The sequence below is a fragment of the Carassius gibelio genome, chromosome B3 (genome assembly GCF_023724105.1).
Source record: "Carassius gibelio isolate Cgi1373 ecotype wild population from Czech Republic chromosome B3, carGib1.2-hapl.c, whole genome shotgun sequence".
Taxonomy (NCBI): Eukaryota; Metazoa; Chordata; class Actinopteri; order Cypriniformes; family Cyprinidae; genus Carassius; species Carassius gibelio.
This window is the reverse complement of record NC_068398.1, coordinates 21,986,183-22,011,156: the sequence shown is the minus strand read 5'-3', so window position 1 is coordinate 22,011,156 and position 24,974 is coordinate 21,986,183. Positions and strand designations below refer to the sequence as shown.

The window sequence follows — 24,974 nt, the reverse complement described above, 5'->3', positions numbered from 1 at the left end:
GTTTCTCAAACTTTTTTTTAACCAAGTTCCCAACTTTCAACAATAAGTCAGTTTGACTTCTGTGTAGTATAAGTTAGGTAATAAAAGGGTTGGTAAGAAACATGGTGATCAAAAAACATTTATTATTATTAGTGATGAAAACAGCCGTGCTGCTTAATATTTTTTTGTGGAAACTGTGACACTGTTTTAGGATTCTTTGATTAATAGTTCAAAATAGAACACTATTTATTTGAAATTTAATAAAAAAAAATACATCTTTACTGTCACTTTTCATCAGTTTAATTCATCCTTGTTAATTTAAAGTAGAAATGTATTTTTAAAAGAATTCTTACTGACCCCAATTTTTTAAAGTAGTTTGAGTGTGTGTGTATATATATATATATATATATATATATATATATATATATATATATATACAGTCAAGTGAAAAAGAAGGACACCCTATTTGACTTCCATGGATTTCTGTATCTAATACAGACATAATAACACATCATCTGGTCCTTAGCAGGTTTTAAAATTTGGAGAAAAAAACCTCAGATGAACATCACATGACATATCATACTGTGTCATTATTTATTTTGCAAAAAAATAAAGCCAATAAGGAAAAGCAATGGTTCACAAACTATAAGGACACCCTATGATTCAATTACCTGTAGATCCACGTTTATCAGCAATATCTTGAAGTAATCATTTTCTGTAGGACTTCATCAGACTCTCACATCGTTCTGGAGGATTTTTGTCCCACTCTCCTTTACAGCGTTGCTCCAGTTTATTGAGGTTTGGGCATTTGTTTATGCACAGCTCCCACCATAGCGTTTCAGTCAGGATGTGGTCTGGACTTTGACTGGGCTATTGCAACACCTTGATTATTTTCTTTTCAGACGTTCTGTTGTAGATTTGCTGGTGTGCTTGGACCATTGTCCTTTTGCATGGCCCAATTTTGCTTTAGCTGTCAGATGGATGTTCTCACATTTGACTCTGGAATATGGTCAAACATCTCAACTTTGGACAACCCCAAACAGGCCAAACTTGTTGTCTTTTATAATTGTAGTGTCACAGACTTGATCATTTCACATGTTAACTGAGTCCTGTAGAGTCTGAGGTGCAGAGAGTTGTATGGTCTGACCATGGGGTGAATCTCCTGGGAAGATTGGTCTGGGATGACCTCCACTTGTGAATAATCTTCCTCACTGTGGAATGGTGGACTTCAAGTTGTTTGCAAATGGCCGTATTACCCTTCCCAGGTTGATGGCAGTAACGATTGCTTCTCTAAGATCATTGCCGATGTTTTTTCTTCTTCGTGTTTTCTTTGGCATTGTGTTAACACACACCAGAAGGATCCAAAACTGCTGCTTTTATTGAGGTGCTCACAGTTGCTGATATTTAAATAGCAGTGTCTGAACATTATTTAGCCTCTTATTTCCTATGTTAACTGTAAGGGTGTCCTATTTGTCACCCATGGCTTTTCCATTTTGGCTTTGATTTAGTTGAATAAAAAATGACATGATTTGATATCTGTGTGTTGTTTTAAGACCTGCCAAGGACCAAAACCATGGAAATCAATAGGGTGTACTTTGTTTTTTCACAGGAGTGTATTTATACAGCCATCATTGCTGATTTGGCTATGTATCACTTTGCATCTGTGATTTCTGTGAGACTTTTTTATTCACAATTCAGAAGTTTCCCACAGTCCCTCTGGCGATTTGACACCCTGGGGGTCTATGAATTTGAGAAACTCTGCTCTAAAAATTAATGCATGCAGCTTGTCTCAAAATATTAAGCTTTACCTGAACATTCATAGAATACTTGATATTGTTATATTGCTAATGTAAAAATGACTGGTTTGGCTGACTCTACGAACCCGAGGCGAAAGTCTTCTAATCATTCACACCTCTCTTATTCTCTTCCTCTGTCTCTCTGGCTTCCTCTGCGTCTGTATGTTTCCTTTCCCCCCAGTCTCTGGAGATCGCACTCAAGTACTGTAATTATTTCTTCACCAGCACCTTTGTGCTGGAGGCTGTCCTGAAGCTCATTGCATTTGGCTTCCGACGTTTCTTCAAAGACAGGTACTCAGTTCATTCCCCTTCTCACCTTTCATCTCCTCATGTTTCCTCTCCACCGATCGCTAATTGATTTAATGAATTCATTAGATGTCGATTCCACCTGACTGAATCCTCTTAGTTTGTTCTCTAGAGTCACTGGAGGGTGTGTTATTGGCAAACCGTTGCATCTGCTGTTGCATTCATGGCGCAGATAGAAATGAAATTAGCCCTGCGTGATGTTAATACAACAAAGCGCGGCAGACTACAGTGAAGAGCAAGAGCGAACGTGGTTATTTGTCTCAAGGGTTTAATGAAATCTCTCTCCTGTGTTTGTTTCCCTAATAGAACTCCTACTTATCATTAGGTTGCCTACAAGAGCGGTAGCTCTAGCTTGTCATAAACCAACACTGACATGTATCGAGGTGCATTGAGCAAGCACAGAGTGTAAACATCCTGGCATTTTGTAGCTTTATTAGAATATATGGTATTGACCCATTTAAAAGAGTAAAAAAAAAAAAAAACGGGCTCAGACCGCAGTGCACTTTGTCTTTTTTATTCATGCATATTCGGGTCTGACACCAGAAAGCTTTCAACAAGCCATTATTTATAGTTGTAGCTTTCCATGCCTCTTAACTAGGTCACAATTACGAGCTGGATGGCAGAGGTGTGTGCAGACAGGTGTGCCGCGGCTGGTTCCAGCACCGCAGATGTGGGCGACTGTGATTTGTGCTGTAGTGGAAAAACGAGCCGTCCCTCGTCCTGCATTAGTGAATGAGGTCACTTTTGCTGGAGAGGGTCCTTAATTCTCCCTAATTGGGTGTTATTAAGTGGTCCCCAGCAACAATTCAGGTCCCAAGCCGCCTGTTTGACCAGACCGTGCTTCAGATGTTAATTTCTTTTAAGGCACCTCTCTGGAGGAATAAATGACCAGAGTGGAATGAAACTAGAGGGGAAGGTTGGATTCAGAGTGCATGAAAGTAGAATTGGTGCGTAACTGAGCAAATCTGTCCCTTGTGGATGTGTGCAGGTGGAACCAGCTGGATTTGGCTATAGTGCTGCTGTCAGTCATGGGCATCACTTTGGAGGAGATCGAGATCAGTGCAGCCCTGCCCATCAACCCCACCATCATACGCATCATGAGGGTCCTGCGCATCGCACGTGGTTAGTTACACAAACACAGACACTGACCACTGGCTGACAGCACTCATCATAGCTGCTGCTGGACGTTTCAGCACCCATAAATACATACATTTTTTTGTTTGTTTTGTTTTTTACTCTGAATTGTCTCATCAGCAGTAATAGGTCATGATGGTCGACCAGTCATGCCACAATATACTTTTGGATTAGTGAGGCCAACTAGTTTATCTAGATTTTTCTGTTTATGAAGTTTATAAAATAGTGAGATATCACATAAAAATAAAGATGCCAGTAATATGTATGCCAGTAATATATATATTACTGGCATCTTTTTTTATGTCCAAAAATATTATCTCCAAAAATGAAAATATACAATAATGGTATCTTTATATATTTATATTTAGTATTAATTATTGTTATTATTATTATTATTATTATTAATTTTTTTTTTATATATTCTTCTTCTTTTTTAATATATATATATATATATATATATATATATATATATATATATATATATATATATATATATATATATATCATATATTTTTATTTAATTAAATTAATTACATACAAGAGCAAATAATCTTTTACTATAATCAGTGAAAACCTGTATACTTCTAGTCCATATATATATATATCTATATATATATATATATATATATATATATATATATATATATATATATATATATATATATATATATATATATAATACATGCAGTATGATTGGTGTATTGGATTATCAGTGGAGCAAGCGGAACCTCTTGCTCTTGAAGCAAGAAATATTTCTGTAACCCACATCAGGTCATGTTCAGATAAGACTGAAATCCTAGAATTGCCCCTGCCACATATCCATTCTGCCGTAATCTCCACGAGTGCTTATTGTCACACACCACAGCCATTACTCTCCTGACTTTTATCTTTCTTTAATTTATTTTTAGTCCTTTTTCGTTTTTTATTGAGTGGCAAGTAGCAAAGGAACAGGAAATGATGGGGAGTGAGAGAAGGAATGAGCCTGGGAAATGTTAGGAGCCAGATTTGAACTTGATCCCCCACATGAGCACCACAGCCAAACATATTTTAGCATATCCGCCAATCTTTTTTTTTTTTTTTTTGTATCTGTTATCCTAATAAATGACAAAACTCTATTTATTTTGTCTGCAGTGTCCTCCAGATCAGATCAAGCGGCTTTATTCCCAGTCTCAGCACACTGTTTAATCTTTTAATCAACCAGCCATCCTGAAATAAAAATGAGTTCCCTTCATGTACAGAATATCGTTACAAAAAGTGGCTTTAATACTCATCTCCAGTGCCAAATTCAATTTGTCTCCCAAAATCTCTCATTTTCTCCTCCCCATTTGCCTCTTAACACCTGATCAGTGGCCCGTGTGTTGATAAGCCCCTAATAGCCAATGAGTCTTACGTTCGCCTCATTACCCAATACGAGGCTTAGAAATATCGACTCCATCATACCAAAATGGTATTTTGCACAGGTCAGTGGTGCTGTATTATTTAGGATTGATCTGTTTGTCTAGAGTTTAATCTAGTATTTAATCCTGCTGTTGTCCACAGCCATCACTGAGTCAGTGTGCCATCACTCTACATCTGTATGAGGAGAGGGCGGCAGTGCGAGGGTTTAATTTTAGCCCTGACCTTTTCCTTCTCTCCTCATTAGCCGTTTAGACTGGAATTAAACCAAGGTGGGGGGGATCCTTGTCTGTTTTCGGCCTCTTTGTTTTTCTTCTTCTGAAATGATCAACGCCTCGTAGACATGCACACACACTGAGCTGTCTCGTTGAACTCTCTGTAACTCTCTTTCTCGCTCTCTCTGACAGTGCTAAAGCTGTTAAAGATGGCCACGGGAATGAGAGCGCTGCTGGATACGGTGGTTCAAGCCCTGCCACAGGTGATTATATCACTATGAGCCTCCCTGATGAAGCATTGCATTGTCACCCCACCCCCTTTTAGTCATATTTTGGCTTGAGAAGAGGATGCCATCCAAAGCAGTGTCGACAACAAGCACAGGCTGCTCATTGGCCCATGAAATCTGGTGATTCATAGAAGCACAAACTCACTTAGGACAGATAATAACCCCAAAGCAAGAATAAAGTGCCTGCTTTTGTATACACACACACACACACATTCATCTTGTTCATTGCCTTTTCAACTGGGAAACATTAATAATAAACTTTATTTTTATATCGCATCTTTAAAGGTAGCTTTAAAGCACAAGATAAAATCAAATGAAAAATAAATGAAAAAGGAATGAGTCCAATAAAAGCTCCTAAAGAAGTTGAAACTCTAGTGTAGCGAGATCCATAATTTTTTTATCGCCCATGTAAGTTTGAGGAATAGTTTGAAGAAAGATGACAGGTAATGTGAAAAGAAATGGGTTCAGACACACACACACACACACACATGCGCGCGCGCTATTAAAGCAATCCTTTCATAATCAAACATACAGAATGCTGTTGCTGTCTATGTAGTCACAGAGTGGTGACTGCTTGAGGAGAGAGCTGCTGGCTAGACATCTCCAGGGTGGAGTAAAGCGTCACTCCTCTGTGGAGATCGATCCCTTGTTCATTACTGCTGGGCCCAACGTCTTATCCCCATGGCATCTGTGGGGTAATTAACGCTGCAGCTGATTAAAGAGCCACTCAGGCACACAGTTCTTATTTAGTACATCTTTCCAGACACTCTTGTGCATTTCCTTTACAACTCTCTTACAGATACTGTTCAAAAAAATTGGCTCAGATTGGCTTTTATAGTTTAGCCTATATTATTTAACCTTCTTATGATCTTCGTATAGATTTAGTTTTGCATACACATTTTACAGGACTGCAGTTTTTAATATAAATAGACAATAGTTTTACTCAGAGATATGCTTAACTGGTTTATTTAAAAAAGAATCACCTGAATGTATTGTATTAAATGTTTTTAACAGTTAAATTTACATTTACATATATTCATTTAGCAAACGCTTTAATCCAAAGCAATTTACAAATAAGGAATACAGGTGATTCATCACAACAGTGTTTTTTTTTTCTTTATTCTCACCATGAAGACAGCCTTGCTGCTGATATGGTGTTTAATAATCACAAATAAATAATAGATGCAGTTTTGCAGTAGACATGCCTTAAGCTTGAGATGTACACTTCTGTTCAAAAGTCCGGGTTCTGGAAGATTTTTTTTAAAGAAGTGTCTTATAATCACCAAGGCTGCATTTTTTTACATTCAAAAACACAGTAATATTGTATAATATTATTATAATTTAAAATAACACTTTTCTAATGTAACATATGTATTTTTTTTTTTTATTAATTTATTCCTATGATGACAAAGCAGAATTTTCACCAATCAGTACTCTAGTGTCATACAGTCTTTCAGAAAACATTCGAATATGCTGATTTGCTGCTTTAAAAAACTATTTTATTAATAAAAAAAGTTAAATCGGTGATCCTCTTTTTCATGAATCTTTGAATAGAAAGTTCAAAAGAACAGTATTTATTTGAAAGATGAAGCTGTCTAACCATGATTTTGTGCATTACAGGCTTGTAAAACACTTCCGATCATACCACCATAGGCTTATTGTAGATTTGCCAGAGATGCTAACTTTAGGAACAAAAAAATGTTGCAGTATTGCAGCTTTTACACACACAGCCTGGTTCTGTTAAGTCGTAATGTTTCCCCTAACATCTTGAAGCCAGAATGTCTTTTTGTAGCATTGGTTTGTAGCTTTGATAGGCCATTACTTAGCATTAAATGGTAATAAAACTCAGCTGTTGTTTTATCATACCCGCTGGCACGCTGCATAAAACGACACGACCAACCGCATTCATGTAACTATACAAATTACATTAGTACGATCTAAGATGATTGTTTTATTCACCAGTTTATGCACGTTTATAGCTCCCTCACACTGTTTTCTTAATTAGCAGCACTTTAGACTAGCTGTTAGCGCCTGTGCCATATTCTTTGTCGCCTTCGGCTTTATCTCATCTCTTTGTTTTGTTTTGAGATGCCTGAGCTCTAGTGGACGCACCCTGAACTCCCAGACACATATTGTTGACAGGCTAGTGTGTTAGCGTTAGCGTGGTGAGCCTAGCTCTGGCTGCATGAGGACACAGCTCATTTGCTCCATTAAGAGAGTTAATTCTGTTCCAGAGCTGAACCTCTGACATGACCGCCGGTTCCATCCATCATTTATGAGCTTTTTGTTAAATCACAAATTTGTTCTGCTTCATTTTGCTTCAGGGGAACAGGTACAGACTGTGTCTCCTGAGAGACTCAAATTGCAGGGGCAGAGACATTAAAATGTACATTATATTGATTTTTGTTATTGTTACGTCTGTTCCAGACACTTCTTCCATCTGTATTAGACTGCAGTGTAATGTTTTATCTTAGAAACACTGCAAAAATTATTTCCCCTTTCTGTTTTAGAGAAAAGTGTAAACATTGTTATAACATGAAATATATATATATATATATATATATATATATATATATATATATATATATACAAAAAGCTAATTTGCATGAATTAGGTTTAAACATCAAACGAGTGGTGATGTGTTTTTTATTGAGGCACTGTGGGGTTAATGTGAGGGTAAAGGTGTTTTACTTGGAACTGTGATCCATCTTCTTTGAACTATAGAATGCAGGGCAACCCCATTTAACGATTTAAGATTAGAGAGATTTGGTCCTAAACTTCAACATTTTGTCCACTAGCTTTAGCTCAATTCAGATTGTGATATCGCTATTGGCTGTTAATTGTTATTTGCATGAATAAAAGCATCTGCTTATTGATTCAGTGTTAATATATGACGGCCTGCTTGCCTGTATGTTGTGTCAACGATTGAGTGCATGTGCGCTGGTTTCAGTCTTGATTGATGTGTTTCAGGTGGGGAACCTTGGCCTCCTCTTCATGCTGCTGTTCTTCATTTATGCTGCACTGGGGGTGGAATTGTTTGGAGAGCTGGGTAAACACATACTACTCTTCTTTTACTCCCGTTGATGCTTATTACCATTCAAAAGCCCATTCTCTCTCTGTCTCCACCTCACTGGTTTTCTGTGTGATCAATACAAACTCTCTCTATGGCTCTGTCTGTTCTCTGCAGTGTGCAACGAGGACTACCCATGTGAGGGCATGAGTCGGCACGCCACCTTTGAGAACTTCGGCATGGCGTTCCTCACCCTGTTCCAGGTCTCTACCGGGGACAACTGGAATGGAATAATGAAGGTACAACTGAAAGAAAAAACAAAAAACATAGTACGAGTGTCACTTTATTATAAAAAAAAGTTAATGACCGTTAGTTAACTGAAGGTTTTCAAATTTGACCCAAAAAATACAGTAAAAAACTGCAATGTTGTGAAATATTATTACAATTTAAAATAAAGGGTTTCTATTTTGATATATTTTAAAATGTTATTTTTTTCCTGTGATGGCAAAATTGAAATTGCAGCATAATTTCTCCAGGCTATAGTCACATGAGCCTTTGGAAATCATTCTGAAATGCTGATTTTGCTGTTTTCAGAATTCTTTGAGGAAGTAAAAAAAATATATATATATTTTTTTTTAATTTAAAAAGTTACATTATAAATGTTTTAACTGTCACTTTTAATCAATGTAATGTGTCATTGCTTAATAAAAGTATACATTTACGTTAAATAAATAAATAACTACAAATCATACTGTCACCAATCTTTTTAATGTCATTGTGGGTGCGCAGATGACCAGACATGGAGAATACTTATCTAATGAATATGAATTATTCAGTGGCTAAATATTGACCATCATAGGCTCATGTTTATGAGCTGAACAGTCATTCTTGCTGCCCGTTTTAAGAGCTTAAATGAGCTGGCATGTTTAATTCGATATCTTCATCCCTACATCCGCCACTGCTGTTCCTGGGATTTTGTAGATTAGTGGATAAATGCATGGATCAGCAGTTCAAAACCAAATATGGTTTAGATTCGAGTTTGAGGAGTTCAAGACCATAATAAAAAGAGCCATAATTGCATTAGGCTTATACTGCACCAGCAAAATGAATACATTTCTTTGCATTTTACTTTATTATTCCACCATAAAAAAATGAGCTGAAAACATTGCTGATGTCACTTTCTGGCACTGAAGAGAACTGAAGAGACAGCTCAGCAAAATATTCCAATGTATAATACCATATTCCAATGCTGTATATATCTGCATTCATTATAGCACACAAAAAAAAGACGAATGAGGTAAAAACTTTTTATTGTATTTTTTATTGCTTTTTCTGTATTAGATATAACACTGCCATCTCAAAAGGTGCCCATCGTAAGTGGTTGGCTCCCATTAAGCACAGAATATTCAACAGAGGAAGCTGACAACTAGACACTTAAGAAACATTCACAAGCAAAACGCTTAAGGTTTCTGATGTTTCACGGCAGAAAAGAGACCAGGATAGGTTGCCATGAGGAGTGCTTTGAGGTAGCCGCTTATAAATCTACAATGTTACAGTCTTTTCTCATCATTTTTCTGCACTTTTCTTGATCCCTCCTTTTGCTTATAAGGTATTTCTTCATAGCCTCTTTCATCATTGTTTCTCTCGTCTTTCTGTGCCTTTCTCATCTTTAATACACTTGTCTTTGAGGAATGAGTTCTTATCAGCCTGTGTAAAGACAACCTTCCGCGTTTCATCTCCTCTCCTTCAAACCTGGCATTTATATGAGAGGTATATGATGGAGGAAATACCAGCTCAGCATATTCAGTGCAGTAGTAAAGCGCACCAGAATAAATGAGAACACACTGGCGTGATATCAATGTGTAACACCCCACACACACCAGAGGGTGTGTTTGATGGAGGGTGACAGGCTCCCCCCATTAGGCACACACACAATGAGTTTTATGGTTGACTGAGGCTTGCAGTGGTCTCCTGGAAGCTAAAGCACCATAATCAGAGTTGTAAATTACAAGCCAAGTTCTTACATACCTGCAGAGAAACCACCGCCCCGAACCTCAACCACACGCATGATTGGCCAAGCAAAGATTCTGCCAGAGCCTGCGTCCAGCTGCCTCTCACTCACGGCAGCTTTGGAGGGGAAAAAAGTCTTTGTTATATCAAAATAAATTTACTTTCTGGAATTTGTTCCTATAGCTCATGCTAATCAAACTGCAGATGATAATAGGAAGAAGGGGAAGATAGTTGTCACACTTACTGGTGATCTGCCGCCTCTAGGAACTCCAGGCCATGGATAATGGTTTTATCATTTAATGGCCAGAGTTTGTTCGCTGTAATTAGTATTACTTTCAGAAATGGGTGTCAAGTGTTCAGTGCACAGCCACACTGCTATTGTCACAGTCTTCTGTCTTTCTGTCACTGTCTTCTGTGAGTGTTGTGTTTATTTGGTGCCATGTGCTCTCTCCTTTCCTTTTCTGACCCCGCCCACCTTGTCACCTCATCACTGTTTAGTTGCTCCACCTGTGTTTCTACCTTGCTCCCGGACTCATTACCTGGTTCACTCTGCACACCTGTTCAATTACTCACACACAGCTGTTCCCCATTTGTCACTAGTATATAGTTTTGTCTCACACACCACTCTGCCTGCCTGGATTATTGTAATGTTAATTGTAAACCGTGTCTCTAGTGCTTGTGCTGTTTCGGCTTGTTCCCTGTCATTTGTTTCTGTTTGTTTTTGCCATGTTGGCCTTTTTGTTCTATTAAATTTAATCTTACCTGCATTTGGACCCTGACCTTGTTTTTTCCACGGCGCTGCCCCTACCGCGCCGTGACAGAATCCAGGCAGCCAAGATGGGTCCAGCAGGGAGATTCCTCGACATCTGCCAAGGAGAGCGAAGCATTGAGGATTATGCTTGGGAGTTCGTGGGGGGGGCTCGGCTGTCAGCGACAGAGAGGACCTGTCTAATGGTTTTCTTCTGGGTTAGGGTGCAGTTAGCTGCAGAGCCGGCTCAAAGTTCTCCCGAGGCGACAGTTCAAGAGTCAGCAGAGGCCTCATCGGCTGCACCCAGTGCCTCACACCTGTTCCTGGAGCATCACGGGCTGATGCGCTGCATGCAGGATTCACAGTTGATGTTGGTGCGAGCATCGTAGTCGGCTCGCAGGACACACAAGGTGGTAGAGCCTGCTGGTGTTCCCTCTGAGGCAGTGGGGCTGACTGCTAGCCTTCACAAAGCCGCAGATTCCACTCACCATGCCCCCGAGGCGGAAGTGTCCGCTCATGATGCCTCCGAGGAGGCGGTGTCCGCCCACGATGCCCCGAGGCGGCGGCGTCCGCTCTCGATGTCCCTGAGGCGGCAGCGTCCGCTCACGATGTCTCCGAGGCAGCGGCGTCCGCTCACGATGTCCCCAAGGCGGCGGCGTCTGCTCACGATTCCCACGAGGCGGCGGTGATCACTCCGAAAGCTCCAGAGTTGAGTCAGGTTCCCGTTGACCCTCCAGAGTCGAGTCACGTTCCAGTTGATTTACCTGAATCAAGTCAGATTCCTGTTGACCCCCCTAGAGTCGAGTCAGGTTCCATCGGACCCTCCAGAGTCGAGTCAGGTTCCATCGGACCCTCCAGAGTCGAGTCAGGTTCCATCGGACCCTCCAGAGTCGAGTCAGGTTCCATCGGACCCTCCAGAGTCGAGTCAGGTTCCATCGGACCCTCCAGAGTCGAGTCAGGTTCCATCGGACCCTCCAGAGTCGAGTCAGGTTCCATCGGACCCTCCAGAGTCGAGTCAGGTTCCTGGTGACCCCCCAGAGTCGAGTCAGGTTCCTGGTGACCCCCCAGAGTCGAGTCAGGTTCCTGGTGACCCCCCAGAGTCGAGTCAGGTTCCAGTGGACCCCCCAGACTCGAGTCAGGTTCCAGTGGACCCCCCAGAGTCGAGTCAGGTTCCAGTGGACCCCCCAGAGTCGAGTCAGGTTCCAGTGGACCCCCCAGAGTCGAGTCAGGTTCCAGTGGACCCCCCAGAGTCGAGTCAGGTTCCAGTGGACCCTCCAGAGTCAGGGCTAGTCAGCGCTGACCCTCCAGAGTCAGGGCTAGTCACCGCGGATTATCCAGAGACAAGGCTAGTCACTGTTGATCTTCAAGGACTGAGTCAAGTCACCGGTGATCTTCAAGGACTGAGTCAAGTCACCGGTGATCTTCAAGGACTGAGTCAAGTCACCGGTGATCTTCAAGGACTGAGTCAAGTCACCGGTGATCTTCAAGGACAGAGTCAAGTCACCGGTGATCTTCAAGGACAGAGTCAAGTCACCGGTGATCTTCAAGGACAGAGTCAAGTCACCGGTGATCTTCAAGGACAGAGTCAAGTCACCGGTGATCTTCAAGGACAGAGTCAAGTCACCGGTGATCTTCAAGGACAGAGTCAAGTCACCGGTGATCTTCAAGGACAGAGTCAAGTCACCGGTGATCTTCAAGGACAGAGTCAAGTCACCGGTGATCTTCAAGGACAGAGTCAAGTCACCGGTGATCTTCAAGGACAGAGTCAAGTCACCGGTGATCTTCATGAACAAAGGCAAGTCACCATTGATCTTCATGAGCAAATACAAGTCACCAATGATCTTCATGAGCAAATACTAGTCACCAATGATCTTCATGTCCCGACCACACGGAGGTGGTGATCTTCTGCTCCGCCCTGGGGGGCTTCCGCCCTGACCACACGGTTGTGATGGTCTTCTGCTCCGCCCTTGGGGGCGTCCATCTCGACCACACGGTTATGGTGGTCTTCTGCTCCGCCCTGGTGGGCGTCACGTGATGTCCTTCTTGGACTTGTGTTTTTGTGTTTATTTTTTGTTGTTCTGATGTCTTTGTCTTTCTTTCTGTTTCCTCCTATGGACCTGGCCCTCTGTCCCTTCCCCTGATCTTCCTTGGGTCCACCTCCCTCCTGGGTTTCTTGTCTGTGTCTCTTGTCTTTGTTTCCCCATTCTACCTGGTCCTCTTGTCTCTGTTTTACCATTTTTATCTGGCCCTCCATCCCTCCCCCTTATCCACCTCCGTTCCGCCTCCCTCCGTGATTTATTTATTTGGTAGTGTCTGGAATACACTCCTTAAGGGAGGGGTTCTGTCACAGCCTTCTGTCTTTCTGTCACTGTCTTCTGTGAGTGTTGTGTTTATTTGGTGCCATGTGCTCTCTCATTTCCTTTTCTGACCCCGCCCACCTGTGTTTCTACCTTGCTCCCGGACTCATTACCTGGCTCACACCTGTTCAATTACTCACACACACAGCTGTTCACCATTTGTCACTAGTATATAGTTTTGTCTCACACACCACTCTGCCTGCGTGGATTATTGTAATGTTAATTGTGAACCGTGTCTCTAGTGCTTGTGCTGTTTCGGCTTGTTCCCTGTCATTTGTTTCTGTTTGTTTTTGCCATGTTGGCCTTTTTATTCTATTAAATTTAATCTTACCTGCATTTGGACCCTGACCTTGTTTTTTCCACGGCGCTGCCCCTACCGCGCTGTTACCACTATTAAACAGCAGTTTTTTAAACAAGTCAATTCTGAGTTTGACACTTAAGACACAATGTAAAAAGATGCTAAAGTTTTAATGCATTTTTAAATAATATTTTAATAAATAAAAAAATGATCCCATGGTGGAAACATGCTTACATAGACTTGTATTGTATTGTATTTTATATTATGTTTGTTTAAGAGAATATGTGAATTTAATTACTTTTTCTTACCCCATTTGATCTTTAACATTTTAAGTTGAAACACCACTTGTTATGCTTATTATTTTAAAGAGTAAATGTCTTATTTTAAATAATTGTTTCCTCTAAAAAAAAAAAAAAAGGAAAAAAAAAAACAAAACAAGCAAACAATCGACTTAACACAGTGCAGTTTATCAAGTGTAATGTCTTTTGGATACCAAGTTCTCAGCACACAACTAAATTGCTGTTAAATAACATTTCCATAAAATAAAAAAAAAGTTATTTTGTATTATTGACCAATCAGACAAAGATCAAAATCATTTAATCAGTATTTTTGTCTTGTTTTCTATTATAAAATGTATTTTTTTTTTTTAATCTTAATAAAGTATTTTAAGGATGTACTTTTAAATAATATTGATAATAAGGATGTTTCGCTATTTTTACTTGAAAACAAGACAACACCTCTGATTATAGAAATGCTGATCACTGCAGTCCACCAATGAAAATAGATCTAAATGAAGTGTGAGCAAGTATTGCAAATCTGTATGCACATATACCCAGTCAAATGAGCATAACTAACTGTGATAAATAACTTTATTGTAACTCTCTCTTCACTCCTGTAGGACACTCTTCGAGAATGCCCACCGGGGGAATACACCTGTAATCCCAGCCTACAATTCATCTCTCCGTTGTACTTTGTGAGCTTCGTGCTCACGGCCCAGTTTGTTCTCATCAATGTGGTCGTGGCAGTGCTGATGAAACACCTGGACGACTCCAACAAAGAAGCCCAGGAGGAGGCAGAGATGGATGCGGAGATTGAACTGGAGCTGGCCCAGGGAACGCTCTGCTGCATCGGAGGAGGGGGGTCTGGAGTGGAGAGGAGCAGTGGGGGGCATCAGGGGGCCGGACCCAGCTCTACTGTTCCACCTCACTCCCCAAGCACACTCCCAGGGGTTCACAAGCCCAACAGCGCCAGGAAACTCTACTCACCAGCCCAGGTACGAGTCCAACACACACAGTGATGGCAGGGGATGGATGGATGGATGAACAGGTTAGTGATGGAGGAATGCATTCATGAATATTATGATTCGGTTAGATGGTAGATGAGAGATTGGGCTATTGGGCATTAGATTGATGAATTGATGATTCGGTTGAAATTAAGAAAGGATAAATTGTCACTAATGACTAATGGATGATGGATTCATTGTAGACATGCACGAATAGATTGTAGATGGAGGAATTTATTGATCAAGAAAAGGATTGACTGAATGGATGGCCACATTAATGATGGATACTGTAGATGTGACTGATTTTTAATGGAGGAATGGATTGTTGAGTATGTGATTTGGTTGGATGTATTCATGCATGAATGGCTGTAGCATGGAGTGACTTTAAATCACATTTATGGTATATCCAATACCACAGTATGGTTATATTTATGCTGTAAATTCAAAATATTAATAGGGGTCTGCATTTTATATAACAATGTAAAAGTCTTTACTCTCCCTTTTGATCAATTTAACGCATCCCTGCTGAACAGTAATATTATTATAAATCTTACATTACCCCACCTTACCATTCAAAAGGTTTATTTATTTACAGTATATTTATTTTTTACATATTTGTTTATTTGAAATAGCACAAGGATTCCGTTTAAAACAATTAAGCAGCACTTAAAAAATTTTTTTTCAACATTTAAATAAGAAATGTTTCTTGAGCAACAAATCAGCATATACGAATGAAAAGTGGCCAAACTTTTGCAGCATTTACAGTACTTTAGATGAATGGAGTGATGCTGTTTAACCACTGACACATCTACCATAACCTCCCCTATAGCCAAATCTCTAGCAAATGGCAAATCTGAACCATCATGTGGTACATCGAGCCGTATATGGATGGATGATTTCTGTAGTGTCTGTAGTGTTTTGTAGCAATCCTTTCATAATGCGTGGAAAAATCTTAGTGCCTTTTGCTCATGAAGTTAGAGTATGATTTGGGTCTGCTAAAAAGGGCAAAAGAGGCACAATAAGGGGGAAGGAGAAGCCACAGAATGAGACGTTTTCATTATAGAGCCTCGGGACTCGCCCCAGCTTGGGTCCTGTCGCCATGGCAACACGTTGTGTCAGTCAGCAATGTTCTCTTAGATATGTAAAAGCACTAAACTACAATTAATCCAATTTTGTAATTATGTTAAGGATCAAACGATTAACTGTTGAACCAGATCCACCAGGAAAGAAATATTCCACACATGCAAGACTGCATTGCTAAAAACAGAGTACTGACAAATGTTGTGGTGCACACACACACACACACACACACACTCAAGCCATGATGACTCACTGTCAGGCAGCTATTGTGGAGCTATAATTGTCTTTACCTGTCCATTTTTAGCTTCTGCAGCAGATTATGTAACTGCCGAGAGAAGAGGAAAAGAGAGGAGGAGGAAAGAGAGAGAAAGGAATGGAATGCTATTTGAAGGGTTGAATTCAATGCAGTGTTTTATTTTTATTTTATACAAATTAGATTTTTCGTATGAACACTGTTTTACTTTCTAATAATTGTATGAGGTTTGCCATGTAAGCAGTTTTATTAAATGAATATAGCCAGACACTTGTCACTTGTCACATGTCACTTTGAAAAGAAATACATTAAAATACATATTTGTTTTTCATATAGACACTAGCTAGCTAGTAAAACTTAATTTTAATTTAATTTAGGAAAACTTTTTTGTAATAAATGTGGTTGCCGTTTTAAAGGATGAGCTGGTGACTGATTGCGGTCAGCATAATTTGTAAAAAATTTGAAATGGAATGAAATTGTTTACTTGCCTTACCACCATTTGACTTTATTTATTTATTTATTTATTTGTCTGACTTGATTTTATTTCTAGACCGTTTTAAGAAATATTACTTTTTTGTTGTTGTTGTTATGAACCCATATCATATAACATTTAAAATGTGGAATATGGTTAAATATGTATGATTTTGGTATAGAAATTATTTAATAAAAAAAAAAAATGATAACAGTAAATTCAGTGGCAAGAGAGGATAGATGTTTGTCATGTCCAACATATCTACTTGTTGTCAGAGAAAAGGGGGTTTGGGTGCTTGATGCTTGATAAAAACAGTATTGGACACCATATGAGTGTACCATGTTCATGGAAAGTGCCACATCAGTCCAGATACTGTAGCTGTTGCTTTGAAGCTGTTGTTGATCTTTCAAGCAAATTCGTCCACATTTTCTCCTTAGAAGTTTAGTCTAGTGAATGGAGCCAAACAAACAAGTCTCCAAAACTCTGAAAAGACTTCGATACGCTGATATCTCATGTCTTAAGCTGTCGCAGTGCAGTTATGTGCTGGCCCTTATGAAACAAAAATATATTGCAGTATATTGGAAAATATCATGTAATATATTAGGCATATATTCTTATATATATTTATTTTTTTCCAATATATTGCAATATATTGAAAGCGGCAATCATTTGTATATTTTGCAATATATTATATAATATATGTATCATCAATATATTATTAAATGTATTCAAATATATACAATATTAGAAAATAAAAAGGGAAAATAATATATTACAATATATCACAATATATTTTTAGAAATATATTGGTAAATATATGTTCCTTTCATAAGGGGGAACTAGTTCCAGTGCTGGTATTTGTTTATATGAATACTAAGATCCAAAGACACAGATCACTGCCTGCAGGAAGTGATGTCCCATACCTGTTCAGGGTCTCGGCTCGATAGTGACAAACACAAAGGCACAAAGGCGCACACAAACACCACAGACTAGACAGATAGCAGCGGCTTTCCATGCAGTGAGCTCAGTCCTTATCACTACCTGCAGGTTTGGGGCTGAGAGATGGAGAGGAGGAGACAAAGACAGACACAGAGACAGGAAAGAGGTATGCATGACAGTCAGCAGAACAGGAATTGGAAAAAAAACTAGTCTGACTTCAAGCAGAAGCCATGTCAGCAGACTGAAAGCATTTCATCTCCTCAGACACAGAGAGAGAGAGAAAGTAGAACAGAAGAAGGTTAGAGACACGAGGAATGCAAATGTGTCATTAATGAGCTTCATTTTTGCTTAAGTGTTTAATTCACAGATGGTCACAAAATGAATTCTGCTGTTGGATGTTAGGATGGATATAAACATACGAAAGCCATATACATGTTTACTAAACTTGAACTTCTTGTAATCTTATTTCACTCTACTTACACTTTATAATAATGATTTTTCTGTGTATTTTGGAATAATATTTGAATGTATTTTGCACTGTTCCTTATCTTCTACTGTTCTTACTGTATTTCTCCAAAGATGAGCTGCTTTGGCAACTGATTTGGCAGTACAAACATACTGTAATTTGTCACACCGGTAAGGCTTGCTGAAACTGAGCAGCAGATTGTGAAAGAGAGGTGTACGTCCCGAGTTCGAGCGCAGTTCAGTGTGTATTTATAACAGAACATATTTTAAATGCAGTGGGAAGTCACCTCCCACTCTAGGCATCTCTTCTGAATTGTGCCTTGCGCACTGACACACTGACTGCAGCATTTCTGCTCAACAGCTCTTCTCGTCCTTAAAGCACTTCAGCTTTTCTGGTCACACGGTATGCCATAGCCAAGAAGAGTCAGATGATGCTGTCGAGGATGCATATTAGATTTTTACTGTATCCTTGAAAAATGGGTAACAGAGCTTGTACGTGTCTGTATAGGAGTTTATTTTATTTTTTTTACATGGAATTATGCCATGTTATTTTTGTGTATGAGTGGTCTGAGTTGCATTTTCCTTTTGTTATTTCCATTTCATGTGGTTAGTGTCAGGGCTGTCTATTATTAAGAATTTATTTGAGGAAATAGGATGAAGAATTGTGAATTTGAATTTGAATGTGAATAGAATGAAAATGTATTAACTCAGTGTGAAGAAAAGCTAAAGTTTCTCAAAAATCGCTTTGAATGTTGACTTGACAAAGACTTATAAAAAGTTTTAAAAGCCTTTAAGTTTGACTTAAAGTTTGACTTTTGCATTGTCGAGAAAAAAATTATAAAAGAATTCTGAAAAAAAGAAAAGATCACAGAGATAAATTATATTATATATATTCGGATAGAAAATAGGTATCTTGAATTGTTATATTATTTCACAATATTACTATAGTACTGTATTTTAAAGTATCAGATAATTGATGCTCACTAAGGCTGTATGAGACCTCTTTCAAAAGAATAAAAAGGATGGATAAAACGTGCTACACAGTTTTTACGCACAAATATGCGAGTACACACAGCTAGGGAATGAGACTCAGTCTGCGTTAATGTGTCGGTCTGGGAGGGGAAACAGCATGTACTGATTAGGTCCCCAGTAACACATCATTTTCCTCATGATCAGCATTGTTCAAAACCGCAGTTATAATCAGCAGAGGAGAAAGCGCCGAACAGACTAGAGTCAGACTGTGCCTTGTATCGTCTTGTATCGCATTCACGACCGTCTCTGGCTGATTCATCTACCTGTAAAACACAACCTTCAGAAAAGTGCAAAACTGGCAGATGCTGGCTTTCTTTGAATTCACACCTGTTCGCACCACGTGTTGGGTGATTTGCCACCGGGAAGCCGCCAGAAAGCTCATTAAATGAGATGGTTTGGAGGTGTACATGCTCTTGCGCTTCGATTTACAGAGACCTGTGATTTGAGGAGCGCTGAGGTAGCCATATGCTGAGACACTGATACTACCATATGTTGAAATGTCATTAAAACGACATCCCTGCCAATTATACAGCATTTCCCCGCTCCATCCGGCTGATACGAATTATGACCCACGCCGGCACAGGTGAGCCTATAACACCCATAAATGTGGCACTCGTGCTCAGAGCCATATTGAAAATGATTGTTCTCGCTCTACAGGCTGTGACCGTAACGCCCTGTGCATTGGCTGTAACCAGACCCAAGCGGGCCATTATCTCTGTGGGTCATGGCTGGAACCATAAATTGGTCACTTAAACCTCTGGACAACAGAGGTGTATGTGATCCTGTAACACTGGCCACTGCTAGGTGCTAATCTTCAGAGGATAATAGCAGCCTTGAGTTAGTGTCAGGCCTAAAGTGTGAAGTCCTGCTGTCAAACTCTTATTAGAGGTGCTGAGGTTTGCTGGTGTTTGTAAGAGCTCTTCTGTTAGTCCTGTTTATTGTGCATGAGAGGTTGCTCGCTAATAACCAAGTGCACTTTCGGATTAGCAGGCAGGCCAGCCTGATCAATTTTCATTTAACTCAAATTAGTCATTTCAACTTAATTGTTTATTGGTGTAGGAAATCAAAAGCGGTTTGGTAGTGACACAAAGAGCACAATTACCTGGAGAAATAAATGACTGTTATTAGACAACTCTACATTTTGATTGTGTTAGATTGATTCTTCACTTGACTGCTTTCTAAATGGCTCTGTTGGGTAACTGAATATTGAATGGTCAGATCTGTATTCCTTCTCTCAGAAGACTGTTCTGGTATCGTACTTGCACCGTATTCACTTCATCTTTATATTAACATTGAGGGATGTGGCATTTATTAGGGAAGCTAAAAGAGTGGCTGATTGATGCAGGCGAAAGGTTTTTGTTTACATGTTCAGAGCTCACCGAGTTGAGCCAAATTCCACAAACTTTTGAGGTGCCTCAGACGTGTTTTCCAACTTCTATCGCTTTGAATTTTCTCCACAAAGGATTTTGCTGAGCGGATACAGGGTGTGTGGAGTGTGTGACTGTGAAACGTGTGTGTGTGTGTGTGTGTGTGTGCGTGCGTGTGTGTGTGTGTGTGCAGGTTTAGCCCTCTTCACAGCTGCTCTTTGAAGCTCTGCTGTAATACGCCGTCATTAAGACCAGTCCTGTGACAGTGAAGGAGACCCTTTCACTGACCCTACCCTCTCATTAATGTGTGTGTGTGTGTGTTTGAGAGAGAGAGAGAGAGAGCGAGCGCACAGGTGGTTAGGGTGTTTCTATTTTCTAGTGCAAGGACTATTTCAAAGTGCACTATCATGGATGCACAGTATATTGCACAAAAATGGTTATATAGTATTTATTTTTATAAAAATTAATTTGCATTCCTATAAGATATACTTCAATTCATCCAAATGTTATAGAAATACAGTTCCCAATTATTCAGACTTAGTGTGCTTCCCTCATCATAGATTTTTTTGGAAAAGTGTTCCCAGAACCCCAGTCATTGGCCCTGCACTTACTTTAGTGAGTTATTGTTAATAACTGTGGGTTATTAACTCTGGTGATATGTGTTTGTATCCCAGGAGAACTTGTGGCTGGACAGTGTATCTCTGCTCATCAAAGATTCGTTTGAAGGGGAGATGCTGATGATTGACAACCTCTCTGGCTCCGTCTTCCATCATTACTCCTCCCCACCCGTCTGCAAGGACTGCAGGACTCATCCGCAAGAGGTACACACACTAGAGCTGTGCACTCCTGAGCTTAAGAAGTCTAATCTTAAACATTAACCTACATCTAAAATTGATAGGTAGATAGATTATATTTTTTGATAATTTTATGATTACGATTCTTTCAAAAAAAGGCTGTTTTTAGTATTTTGATAATCAAAGAATCCTGAGGGTAATATATATATATATATATATATATATATATATATATATATATATATATATATATATATATCACCAAATCAGCACATTAGAATGATTTTGGAAATATCAAGTGCCACTGAAAACTAAAGTAATGGCTGATGAAAATCTTTGCATCACAGGAATAAATTACAAATGAAAATATATTACAATTGAAAAGAGTTTATTTAGTTATGAGTTAATTTATTTCATGTTACTGTTTTTACTGTTTTTTTTTTTTTTGTTTTTGTTTTTTTTGTTTTTTTTTTGTTTAAATGACAGACAGAGATTTACTTTAAAAAAGAGCAGCTTTGCAGAAGGATAAACCTGCACACCCACACACACACACACACACGTTTCACAGTCACACACTCCACACACACTGTATCCGCTCAGCAAAATCCTTTGTGGAGAAAATTCAAAGCGATAGAAGTTGGAAAACACGTCTGAGGCACCTCAAACGTTTGTGGAATTTGGCTCAACTCGGTGAGCTCTGAACATGTAAACAAAAACCTTTCGCCTGCATCAATCAACCACTCTTTTAGCTTCCCTCATAAATGCCACATCACTCAATGTTAATATCAAGATGAAGTGAAGACGGTGCAAGTACATATCTAAGGACAGACAGATAGATAGATAGATAGATAGATAGATAGATAGATAGATAGATAGATAGATAGATAGATAGATAGATAGATAGATAGATAGATAGATAGATAGATAGATAGATAGATAGATAGATAGATAGGTCATCAGAGTGAAGGACAGTACAGGGGTAGTTGGGGAAAGAAATAATTCAAGTCATAACCTCCACACCTATCATCCCTCCATTCAGCCAGGCCGTCAACACTGTCAGTCCGTCAGTCTGTTTCCACTCCCCTGTCTCTGCTCTCCAAACATCTCTGATTTGCAAGCTCTTCTCTCCCACTCACTCTGTTTGACTCTAAACGTCTCTCTTCTTGAATTAGCCAGATTTCTTCTTTGGAAAGGCATCATCACGTTGTCAGACATAAACCATGCTGTCCACAACAATCCAAAGTCCCAGTTGACAGTTTTATCACTCAAACTCAGTTCAGCCCTCTGCAGACTCCACAAAGCTGGTCGACTGGCATATAGTAAAAGTCTGCAGAAATCCACATAGTGGGGAAGGATTTTAATGAGTAAAAACCCTCTCAATTCTCAATGCTATAAATTCTTGCCCACAGCAGATCCACATGGCTGAACTGGAGCAGGCGTCTCTGAGGTCGGAGCAGCTCTCAGATAAGTCATCCTCACCAGCGCTGCCTGATGACCTCAGCCTGGACGAGCAGAGCATGTACCAGATGGCTGCCAAAGAGGGCAAGGTGAACTTTCTCTCAGAAAAATGCTTTCGTCATTTTGAATGCTTCACCCCTACAATTAGTTTAGCATTTAAACTTTGAAATGTTTGAAAATCTGTCTGGATTGAACTCATCCTGAACTCATCAGGATTCTTGCTAATATTGGTATTAATTATTGATGATTGTTGATAATTACTTTTATGCTATGGCCAGTAACTAATAAATAGCTAATATTAAAATGTTATATTGTTTTGTCTAAGTAAATTAGAAATAAATAACACTCTTTTTGAGTTATACACACTACCATTTAAACATATGAGGTCAGAAAGTATTTTTTTAAATGTTTTTGAAAGAAGTATACATACAATAACATACAGTTATATTGTGAAATGGTATTACAATTTACAGTTATCTTTTTTAAGATATTTTAAAATGTAATTTATTACTGGGATGGCAAAGCTGAATTCTTATTATTATCAGAGTTGAAAACACTGCAGCTTAATATTTTTGTGGAAACCATGATACTTTTGGGATTCTTTGATGTATAGAAAGTTCAAAGGACATAATTTATATGAAACAGAAATCTTTTGTAACAGTATATAAATGTTGAATTATTTGCGTGTTTTTAAGAGATATCATTTGAAGTTGATATATATTTTTCATTCTCATGTCTTTAAAAGTGGCTTATGCTCAGTAACAGGTGAAAACTCTGCCCCACTGGAAATGATTTACCTCTATCTGATATATAAACTGCTGTAATCCCTTATATCCCAAACAATGATCCTTTAATTATATATTATCAGTGAGAATGACCACAGACTCGCACTTAATTAGACTGAAGAAATCAAATAACTATAAGCTGTTAGTCTAAACCCTGCAGTCTCATGGGGCGTGTAGCTCCACTGCTCAACCAGTCTAATTCTTCAGCAGACTATTTGTTAGAGAAACACCATAAAGGACAGTATGTGAGGCAGATGGCTCAGATAATCTAGCAGAGTTTAATAGTTCCTTAATCTCTTTTACTGCTATTGAGGGAAGCCCTGAATGCATGGAGTCTAAAAGTGTTTAGTTTACCAAAAAAAAAAAAAAGACAATAGCGTTTAAGATACTTAAAAGTCTCCCCAGTATGCTGAAAGCTCTTGCTAATATTTCTGCTCAGGAGAGGGGTTGTGATGAGTGGCTAAACACTGAAGAACCTGGAGGGAGAGGTCACAGCAGGTTACGGCGACCCTCTCGGCTTCACAGCTCTGGGACAGAGGATGGGGCGGCAGAGAATGGAGACGGTTTTCAAAGTCCACATCACAACACGCCTGCTCGTCACAGCACAGGTAACTATCCACAGTACTACAGGAATGATACTGGAGAACAAAAGCAAGAAAAATTCAGAATAGAAAAATTGTCTCACTTTCCAAATAAGATTTTTGATTTGGACGGACTCCTAGAAAAACAGTTGACCTACCTAAAAAAGGCAACCTATTACATGAAATTTCATAAGTTAAAGGGATTGTTCACCCAAAAATGAAAACATTAATTTGTCACACTCGTGTCATTTCAAACCCTTCTTTCGTCTTTGGAACACAAATGAATGAAAGCTTCATAAAATTACTGTTGAACCACTGATGTCCCATGGACACACTGACCTTTCTGGGCCTTGAATTTGGTAGGACCCTGCTGTCTATGGAGGGCCAGAAAGCTCTCGGATTTCATTAAAAAATCTTAATTTGTGTTCCAAAGATAAGTGAAGGTCTTGTATATATATTTATATTAAGCCAATGGCATTTTTATTAATAATAGTTACCACATAATAATTAATTATCTAAACATGTTGCCAACAGCTTTTGTTACCAACGTTGTTAAGAGTGTTACTCTACTTCCTTCCATTCAAACTCAAATCTGCATCCTGTTTGCTACCTCGGTTTAAATTCGGTTCAAATTGAGTAACTGAATCTGTGTGCAGGTGGAGTGCCCTGTAGCAGCAGTAATCAGGAGCACCCAGGGGTTTCTGGAGCTTCGAGCCGCTCTACCACTCCCATCCGTCTCCCTGCTGAATTCTTCCATCCAGCTGCAGCGGCCCTCCCCGCACCCCCGAGAGGCCGTCCGGGACACAAACCAAGAGGGCTTCGGCTAACTTCCCCAGCCTCATGGGCGTCTCTACGCTCTCCTGGAGCAAACACCAGGCTGCTCACCACACAGGTTTGATCTTACACACATATACAACTTATGCATTATGTG

General features: G+C 39.4%; 1 protein-coding gene across 1 annotated transcript in view; it reads left to right on the top strand.

The window, feature by feature from the left end:
• The window catches only part of cacna1ia (calcium voltage-gated channel subunit alpha1 Ia), a 185,050-nt gene that overhangs the window by 146,553 nt on the left and 13,523 nt on the right, over positions 1 to 24,974 (top strand). Inside the window, exons 30-39 of the mRNA XM_052550671.1 lie at positions 1,957 to 2,066; positions 3,070 to 3,203; positions 5,018 to 5,088; positions 8,083 to 8,161; positions 8,300 to 8,421; positions 14,434 to 14,808; positions 21,100 to 21,246; positions 22,632 to 22,766; positions 23,902 to 24,070; positions 24,700 to 24,935. Of these exons, the coding sequence (XP_052406631.1) occupies positions 1,957 to 2,066; positions 3,070 to 3,203; positions 5,018 to 5,088; positions 8,083 to 8,161; positions 8,300 to 8,421; positions 14,434 to 14,808; positions 21,100 to 21,246; positions 22,632 to 22,766; positions 23,902 to 24,070; positions 24,700 to 24,935 (1,578 nt within the window). The remainder of the gene's footprint in view (positions 1 to 1,956; positions 2,067 to 3,069; positions 3,204 to 5,017; positions 5,089 to 8,082; positions 8,162 to 8,299; positions 8,422 to 14,433; positions 14,809 to 21,099; positions 21,247 to 22,631; positions 22,767 to 23,901; positions 24,071 to 24,699; positions 24,936 to 24,974) is intronic.